The following is a 10305-nucleotide window of genomic DNA, read 5'->3' as shown; positions in this document are numbered from 1 at the left end:
AGCTTGAACTTGCAATCCTTCTACCTCAGCTTCCCAAAGTGCTGGGATTATAGGCATGCAGCACCATTCCTGGCTTGTAAGTAATGCTCGTTAGAGAATAAATGTGGTATACGTGTCCCATGAGTCATATTAACTTTGTTTTTGAGATAGGGTCTTGCTATGCTGCCTCGGCTAGCCTCAAACTTGTAGACTCAAGTGATCCTCATTTCTTAGCCTTCTAAGTAGCTGAGAAGGTAAACATTACACACTTGGCTCTTTGTAATGCTTTAATGTTAAAAGAAACAAGCAATTCTATTTGCAGTAGTATAACAAATTTTAATTCAAAATAGACACTCTGAAAACAGGTTAAAAAAAAAATAAAGTCCAACAAGCGCTCTCTGAATTTACAACAGAGTACACCAACAGTCACAGACCAGTTTCACAACAGCCTCACAAATGCACATTACAGCAATTACATGCAAGCATTAATATTTTTTAAAGTCCATATAGCAACACTGTTCTACTTCCCAGAGGCTGTCACATGCTCCAGACACTTCTACCTGAGAACATGTTGGACAGGCTCCTCCACTGCGTTATCACCAGCAGCACAACTCAGGATCTAAACTGGCAGTCTACATTACTGGTTCTGGTGCTTTATTTTATATTGTGTGGAAAAAGTGAGGTCTGACATTTACAGAACAGCGATTCTTCAGCAATCAGATGTCCCATTCACCTGGACAACTAGGCCAAAGGAAACCCCATTTCCCCAGTTCTAATATGTCTTAGCCCTGACAATCGCAACCATGAGGACTTTCTTGGTCTATTCACTTCATCTTATACCTGAAACCATATACATGGGTAGAAATTTCATTCCTGAGTGTCATGGTCCCTTCCACCTACTAGTTTATAAGCAGTTCAGGCTAGAAGAGTTCTGGGTATATTTTCTCAAAGTTTATTCTAAAGGCACTAAAGATTCATTGTCTTACCTCTGAATGGAGAAATGACTTGTCACTGTAATAAAAGGCAAAGTATGATGGAACCTATTTCTGCTCCTGTAATGACTTTATTTATAAAATAAATTATAAAATGGGATTATGAGCTACACACCAGACCTCTGACTCAAGATATTTTAATAAATGAAAACATTTGGTTTTCTATGAGTTAAGATTTAAAAAAACAAAAAGGTATCAGGACAAAAATGAAAACGTGTAAACCAAAATTATAATTCCATAAGCAAACAGCTTACAAACAACAATCACCAAGAGTTATGCAGTGTGTCCGTAAGGAATCATACATGTCACAGGGCTGTACTTGCATCTCTAAACAGTATGTGTCATTAGCTACTACCTGTAAAAGCTGAGGAAGAGCAGTACTTTAATTTTCAACTAATCAAGTATTTTCAAACAAGCTGAAATTTCCTAAAATTAAAAAAAAGTATCTGTAATTTCAGTTTTTTATCATTTGATATTGACACTACTGAGAAAACAAGGCGTGCATGGAATACCAAAAGATATAATTTACATGGCAGAGGGGGAATAACTGTTACAAATCAAACTGCAGAAAACAATAAATCTTAAGAACTATTCATTTCCTTGACAAAAGTCTTTCTGAGCACCTGAAATACCTGAAGAGCAGCATAAACACACTGACACTGACAACTCAACACAGCCAAGGAGAACATCTTTAAAACTTCATTTGAAAACCACTGCTTAGCACTACAGACTTACAAGTTTTGTGGTTCATACTCAAAGTTCAACCTGTGTTTAACATTTTTAAGTTCAGACATATCAAAGCCTAGAAGTACAGAGGGCTTGTGGTTTTTTATTGCTTTCATGCAAATGTATCTTCTTTTTCCAAAAAATGAAGCCACATCAATTTTCCATACCCATAAGAGTGAAGACAGCAGTTCTATTTCTTTTCTACTAGGATATGGTCTCTTATGGAAATAATCTCTAAGAAACTGCTTTTTATCCTCATATGAACGCCCTTCGTATTTTTTAGGATCTAATACTAAAACCTGGAGTGCATCATCATTAGCCACCAGTCCCTCTGTCCTACTTTCATTCCTTTGTCTCTTCAAAGGCACAGCACTTATCCCTTTCTCCAGACCTGGGGCTGCCTCAGCATTTACGACAAGCGGTGGTTCCTCCCCACCCCTCTGGTCTTCTGCCCCCAAATGGCCATCTGGCAGCTTTCTCTTTATAGCAAAGGTAGAATCAGGAATCACCTCCCCGTTGACCAACACCAAATCACTGCTCTCAATAAAACCTGGCTGGATTTGCAGGTCTGAGCTGCTGTCCTTGGGAGCGCTTCTGCAACGCAACAAATGAACGGCAATGGCTGCCAGGGTCATGTTTCCAGTGTAGACCCCACAGCAGTGGATGCACTTGAAGGCTGGAGACTTGAGCATCGTGTGGACTGTTGGCATGACGTGGTGCCTTTCCTTGAGGTGCAACTCATAAGCATCAGCTGTCACAAAGGTGCCAAAACAGAAGGGGCAGGTCAGCTTCTGTTTGCTGGGATTGTTGGGCATGCTCTCTGGCTGAGGCCTCACCTTAATATACACAGGCACCAGTGACTTGGAGTGGATCCCAGCAAGGACAGCCAGGTAGACCTCCCGCTCCCCAAGCTTCTCCCTTGGTAATATAGTGATGAAATCAAGATGGGGGAACAGCAGGTTGCCGTTAGCATCGAGGTCCAACTGGAAACCCCTGTTACTATAATCCATAGGCAGCCTCTTCTTCCCAAGGTGCTTAGCCCTGCTGTGCTCCAAGAGACCCCGAATGTCATGGAAAGTACATGGGCAGAACAAGCACCCCAAGCCATGCATGAGCAAGTGGTGCATCAGCTCCTCCTCCGAGACCATGCACTTGCAGGAGAGGCAGCGGACAGTTTTTTCCCTCATCCACTTCAGAAAGGGTGCACAGGCTGCCAGCTTTTCAGGTTCAAGTTTCTCACTGGACTTAGACTCGGTGTGCTTGTGAGCCACTTCCATGTGAACCTGGTAGACGTTGGAGGGAAAGAGCTCATTGCAAACCAGGCAGAGCTTGGACTCACTGTTCTTGTGAGCCACTTCCATGTGAACCTGGTAGACGTTAGATGGGAAGAGCTCATTGCAAACCCGGCAGGTTTTCCACTGTTTGGCCTGTTTGAGCACCTGGTTTGTATCCACCACAGGCGAGGTGGCCTGAACAAACACACTCTGGGCAGCATTCACTAGCACCTGTGGTGAGGGCAAAGTGGGCAGTGAACTAGCCATCTGCCCGCCTGCACCCGACGGCAGAAGCTGGACAGGCACCTGGGGTGGGGTGACAGTTGCAACGCCACCAGGGGGTACAGGCAAAGTCACAGACACAGGAGCCAGCGTGTAGGTGGGGATCCCATTCACTTGTTTCCCAGTTGGGATGAGTTGCCTAAGAATAGAGCCCGATGTGAGGAAGGTAGTGTTCTGCGAAGTTCCCACTCTCACTGGCTGACTGACAGGCAAGATGCTAGTGCTGACAGACTGACTGAGCTGCAGCACACCAGGCCTCACTGGTGGGCCCACAGGAAGAACTCCTGATGCAACAGGCTGGCTGAGCTGCAGAACACCAGAATTCACACCCTGGTTCACAGGGACGACACCTGAGGGTACCGTCTGATTAGGAGAGAGCAGCCCAGATGGGACCACCTGGTTTGCAGGGAGAACCCTTAAGGGAACTGTCTGGCCAGGCGGGAAAACCCGAGAGGGGGCTGTCTGACCAACAGGGAGAACTCCGGACTGGACTACCTGGCCAGTTGGGAGAGCCCCAGAAGTTGCTGTCTGTCCAGGAATAACCCCAGCAGGTGTCATCTGGCCTGCAGGGAGGACCCCTGATGGGGCCGCCCGACCCACAGAAATCATCCCTGGTGAGACAGCCTGCAGAACCCCAGGGGTGACAGAGGGACTGGCAGACAGGACACCAGGCCTCATAGGTCGGCTTATGGATCCCCCAGGCTGAGTGAGGGGTAACACTCCAGGTCGGACAGCTTGACTCATGGGAAGGACACTTGTTCCAACAGACTTATTTATAGACCCACCTGGCTGATTCAGAGGCAGCACAGGAGGATTCACAGGCTGATTAAGTGGGAGCCTGTGAGAAAGAAAGACAGGTTGAGGGGCTGAGGGCTGCAGAGTGAGGCTGCTCTGGCACACAGGCAAAGGACTGGAGACTAGAGCCACGTGGGACTGGGCAGCAGCAGGTGAGGAATGGGTAAGTGTCCCAGACGTGCCTGGGGCCACCGTCACTGGCTGTACCACAGCTGAGCTCTGACTGTTCTGTGGCAAAGCAAGATGAAAGCAGGGAGGGGGGGCTGCGATGCCTGCAGCACTGGTGTGTGGAGGTATGGCCAACCGGGCCACTGGTTTTGGAGCAATATGCATTTGCTTCAGGAGTCCAGTTCTCTTAATATGTTCTGAAATCACAGATCTAAGCTTATTCTCCAAGTCCCTGTGTATATCTGATGTCAAGATATGATACATTAGAGCATCCTGGCTGCTGGCATTGGCGTTGCATTTTTTACAGTAGTATCTGTCAGATGTGGCCATCTTGTCCACAGAAAGCACAGCATTTGCTTTCGGTTGTTCCCCCATTTCCTCAGTTCGCAGCCCAAAGTAAGAGTTAATTAAGTAGTGGAAATGGGCCACCAGCACATGCTTCTTCATGCTATAGTACAAAGTATTTGAAAAGTTACATTTTAAACATGTGAAACTTATCACATCGCTCCTAGAAGGTTTAGTCTCACCTAAAAAATTCACTGTGTAGTTCTGGACTTTCCGAACAGGGGCATGGAACATTCTGAAGTGCTTTCCCACCACCTTGGGCTGCGAGGCAAATGCACAGTTGGGGCAGGGGATCACCAGCTCTTGGTCAGCCTCATCTTCATGGTAACGATGTAAATGATTTTTGAGTGAAGTAAGCACTTTTGTTGAGTATTTGCAGAGACTACAACAGTATGGCTTTGTTCGGTATCTCTGTCAAAAGAAAAAAAAGTCTTAGAGGAAGAAAGTTACCACGGCACCTTCCTGTGGTGTATGTGTGCCATGCTCTTCCTTCCTCTCATGTGTTACACTCTTTGCCACTATCAACCTCTAGCAAGCAATGGTTTTTACAAGCCAGGACTTGGATGCTTTTTCCATGAAGGGATAGACAATGATGCTTTAGGCTGGTCAGCTTTGCATGCAATCTCTGCAGCAGCTACCCAGCCTCTGCACTGCCATCATGGTGGGTATACAAGGACCCATGAATAATACAGTGTCTGGACACAGCTATGGTTCAGTGAAACTATTTACGGATACTGACTCCAACTTCATACAATTGTTATATGTCACAAAAAGTATTCCTTTTGTCCTCTTCACTTAAATATTTAAATACCTACCAACTGTTCATAGCTTGTAGGCATAAAATATAGAATATGGCCCAAAATTCAGCTTCCTGACACCTGTCTAAGCGATACTTTAAAACCACATATCTTAGAACTTAGCCTATACTTTGAATTAACTGCATCAACTGAAATAAACTTACATATTTAACTTTGTGCAAGAGAAAGTTACCCCCAACACACATGCACTCATTCTCATTTTCTTAGTACAAGTCATTTTTAACTCAAATTCTACAACTTTTAGAATTCATCTACAACTGATCTGGCTTTCAAAGTAAGACTCATTACTGTTTATTCTAACTGCCCTACTACTAGAAACAGGAAGAGCCAAACAAGTGGTACTCAGTGCATGCAGGTGCCCAATAAACTGATAAACAGTAATAAAAAAAAAAAAATGCTATGGAAAGTCTGAAATAAGGACAAGCCCATAGTCGTAGCACTGATCATATGGAATTATTATTAAGGCACACTTGGGGGCATTCAACAAGCTCAGGACCTAAGAACAGACATTAACACAACAGCCTACCAACTGGGGGCCCATCTGTTCTCTATCAGTGAAGACTGCTATTTGGCTGTTTGGGATGACTGGAGGGCACATGGACATCTGTGTCATGAGAGTTTGAAGCATGTGAACCAGAAAACACCTACTCTCATTAAACATTTACCATTACATAACTGTTTTCTCACAAGTGACCAAAACCCAGGTTCTAGACCTCATGCAATGGTCACAACCACACATACTATCCCACCTCCCTCTAAGAGAACTCTTTCCAATAATTCTAAGAGACATACTTTTTCATTTTTTTTTTACTTTTTCATATTTCAACATCTCCAAAATCTAGATGTATTTTAGAAGTGATGGCTCACGGTACAATGCTGTTTAAGTATCACTCTAGTTTTTTTAGTGGCTCATTAAAAAACGAGCCTTCAACTCAATGAAATACACTATTAAAACTTGTATATACAACAAAAGTGACACACAGAAGAGCCAGTGGAAACTGGTAAGTGCATGCTAATTGTCTGCTAGTACTGAATCAGTGGGGGAGCAAAGTTTCTAAAATGTGACACCGTAGGCATGATCTACAAAAGAAAAGATAATAAGCTAGATTTTTTTGGGGGGTGGGGTATCTGCTCCTTGGAAAAGACTACTAAAAGCTGCTACAAAAAAAGTCACAGGCTGAGATGATACTTGCAAGCCACCACAGAACTGGTAGAAAACTATAATAGGAAAACAAATGGGTCAAATTTTTCTTTTTTTAAATGGGCAAAAAATTTAAGCACTTTAGTTATCTGGATTCCAAATAGACACATGAAAAGCAGCTCAACATCTTTAGTTACTAGCAAAATGAAAACTAAAACCAAGGCAATGGTATGAAGATGGGAAACTGACAGGTAAGTCAATAAACACGATGATGGGATAGCAAAATGGTGGGGCCACGTTGGGGAGCCCTTACATGGAAAAGATATAAGGGCTGGGGATGTAGCGCAGGACTGCAGCCCTTACCTAGCATGTGCAACATCCTGGGATTTAATCCCTAAAATCACACAAAAAAGTTACTACACACACTGTGTATGATACAACAGGACACTGTAGGAATTCTGATGAGAAAAATCAATGCGGCCTGAGAGGCATGACATCAAAGATCCTCAAAATGAGGAATACAGGCAATCTTGTTTTAATGACTGAGTTCCATTCCTGCAAGTAAGTCACTAAATGAACTGGTCACTAGATGAGGAATTACATAGTATGTACGTTACAATATTCAGAACAAAGGAAGAGTCAAAGGAAACTCCAACTTGATGACTTTGCTTTTATTTGCGTAACTCTCACATGTAGTAACAATGTACAACAGAACATAAAACTATATTCTGTATTGTATAGTACAGTCAACAAAAATTAGAGTACTATATAAACAAGAGTACTGTACAGAAAAAAGACACTGATGATCTATAAGCAAGATGTACAGAACTGTATAAAAAAAGACATTCAAGCTAATGTTTTAGTCATGAATCCTTCAAAGTCCCACCAGTGTTATCATCAGAATTATGATCAAGACATGTAAAAGGCCCAGGTAAGGAAGATGACGAAGTAGAAATGGAAGAACTACTAGTAGGGATCCTGGGTGTAGCTTTTAAGAAGAATCGCACTGTGCATGGTGGTGCACACCTGTGACCCCAGCACTCAGGAGGGTGAGGCAGGAGGATTACTACAAGTTGGAGGCCAGCCTGGGCTACATAGTGTATTCAAGGCCAGCCTGAACCATACAGTGAAACTCTGTCTCAAGTAACCAAAAGAAGAAAAAGAATCCCATTATTGTAGTATTTTGTTTCCTTTTTTGCTTTATAAGCTTCATGACAGCATCATAAAAGTCCTCTCATTTGCAGTTCCACTTTTGTGAAACATTCAACATCTGAATCTACAGCCTCTAGTTGTAAAGTGTAGTTCACTTTTGAGAACACAGTTGCTAGCCCCTTTGCAGTGGGCGTCTTTGGTGCTTCTTCAGTTCCTTCATTTTCCCCTACTCTTCTCAGTCTGCTGAGCTTCCCACTCTCCTCAGTCGTCCACACTCAGCGCTCCCTTGGCACACTCCACTGATTCTTAAATATCTCACACTTCAACCTCCAAATTAAGCACGTTAGTAAGTCCCACAGTTGTTTAATTTACGACACTGACGTGTTCATCTTTGTTAAATGCTTCTAAATTATGCACAAAATGTCTTGGGCATTTTTTCCATATCCCTCACGTGTAGTTTTCTGTCACTCCTTCCCAAGATGATTCAATGTTCTTACTGCAGTCTAAAATGGTGTGTGATTTCCAAAATCACTAAGGCTTATACTTCATTGCTTTCTGTTGCTGCTAGAGCTTTGCAAGAAGTTGCACACAAAGAATATGCTTTGCAGGTAGCTACAGTCCCCTTATCCACAGACTGTAAGATAGCAGCTGTATTTCTAGACAGATACACTATCTTTATATCTGGGTGGTCACTAGATGAGGAATTAAAATCATCAAAATGCTGGGAGTGGCCTGCAGCATTATCAAGCAGGAGGACGATTTAAAGGGAACGCCATTTTCCAGAAAGTAAAACTTCACTGAAGGTAGAAAGCAACTGATGAACCAATCTTCAGATATGGCCAGCATCACCCCTACTTTGTTACTTGCTTGGTATTAAGGACAGCATGTGCTACCTAGCCTGCTTCAATGCACATGAGCTCACAGTGACAGATGAGGAAAAGCTTCAACTGGAACCCAGTAACATTTCCTCTCAGCAACATGACGCTGCCCTTGAAAGCCATGAACCTGGGCACTGTTCTAGCTTGTCTAGGTAGGACCTTTCAGGCATTTTCTTCCAAAAAGTCCAGTTTTATCCACTTTAAAGATTTGCTCTGGATACTAGCTGCCTTTCTCTATGATTTTACCAAGTTAGTCTAGAAATTTCTCTGCTGCTTCTACATCTGCACTCGCCGCCTCACCACTAACACTCCAATTATTCAGGCAAAATCTCCAACAAAACTGCTGCAACCATCCAAGACTCGTTGCAAACGTTTCCAACAATGCTTTGCTTTCACGTGGCTTCAAAGCTTAAAGATACTGAGTGCCTTGGTTTGAAAAACACACTGTATGGTGATGTTGCAAATATACTGAAAAACTCATTGGAATTCTTTTGTGTATCTGTTCATCAAACTAGATCACTAATAATTTTTCCATGTCATGAATGATGCCTTTCTGCTGTCTAGTTATTATGGTTTTAAAACCTGTTGATGTTTTCACTGCCTGGTTCATTCTGTCTTTATCCTCCAGGATTGCTGAAGTGGTTGAATGCATCAAATTCAAGTAGCGTGCTATTGTTTTTAACTTTTTCACCAGCTCCATAGTTGATCATGATCTTCATTTTCCTATCAAAATCAATAGCCTTCCTTTTTTCTTGCTTTCTCCTGGTGAATGCATGCTTTTCCAGTTTGATGACATCTCATACTAAGGGGTATACAATAAAGTACAATGCAGAATAAGGTAGCCATATCTCACAACACTACTGTTCAAGAAAAAGTACTGTACATTGTAATATTACAGGTGCCACCTGGGTTGGACATCAGAAAAAACACACTGTACAGTGATGCTGCAAATATACAGTACTGTCCATACAGTACTGTAGGTAGTATACTCATCGAGAAATCTATGGAGGTTTTGCACATAGAATTGAACACTGATATTCCTCACTTTAATGACCTACCAGGTTAATGACTATTCAGACTTACGACCTGCCATTCAGACTTACTGTAATCCATCTTTTTTTGTATAAATCTTGTTGATAGCGCTGCAATGTCTTTTTTTGTACAGTACTCTTGTTTATATAGTACTGTAATTTTTGCTGATTGTACCATACAATACAGTAATACAGTTTTATGTTCTGCCATACGTTATATTACTACACATAAAACTTACGCAAATAAAAGCAAAGTCATCAGCTTGGAGTTTCCTTTGACCACTTCTTTGTTCTAAATCTTGTCATTGTACATACTCTATATAATTCCTCATTTAGCAACCAATTCATTTAAGAACCTAGTTGCAGGATTGTAACTTTTTTGTTAAATGAGGAGTTTCTGAAACAGAAGTAAAAGAAGCCACCATAAGGCCACACCAACATTCATGTTCCTGCATCGTAAGTCCAAATGCAGGTTATGAGTCCAAACAGTGTGCCTCGGGCCACAGTTATTAAGGAAGCAGGTCACTAAATGAGGAATATCTGTACTACCCAGGATTGAAAACTGAACTCAGGGCCTTCACACTGAGCTACATCCTCAGCCGTTTTTAAAATTTAAGACAGGATCTTGCTAATTGCTGAATTTTCAATCCTCCTGCCTCAGCCTCACAGGGTGCTGGGATCAGAGGTTTATGCCACCATGCCCAGTGGCATTATCTTTTACACA

At 42.5% G+C, this 10305-nt stretch overlaps 1 protein-coding gene across 2 annotated transcripts in view; it reads right to left on the bottom strand.

The window, feature by feature from the left end:
- Nucleotides 1-248: 248 nt before the first annotated feature.
- Adnp2 (ADNP homeobox 2) overlaps nt 249-10305 on the bottom strand; it is a 33720-nt gene continuing 23663 nt past the window's right edge. For both annotated transcript variants that reach the window (XM_005373127.2, XM_005373126.2), the window contains exon 4: nt 249-4972. In XM_005373127.2, coding sequence (XP_005373184.1) covers nt 1703-4972 — 3270 coding nt within the window. In that variant the 3' untranslated portion in view covers nt 249-1702. The remainder of the gene's footprint in view (nt 4973-10305) is intronic.

This window comes from Chinchilla lanigera, unplaced genomic scaffold, assembly GCF_000276665.1.
Source record: "Chinchilla lanigera isolate Chin_1 unplaced genomic scaffold, ChiLan1.0 scaffold00001, whole genome shotgun sequence".
Taxonomy (NCBI): Eukaryota; Metazoa; Chordata; class Mammalia; order Rodentia; family Chinchillidae; genus Chinchilla; species Chinchilla lanigera.
Note: the sequence above shows the minus strand (reverse complement) of the source record. Positions and strands in the feature narration are given on the sequence as shown.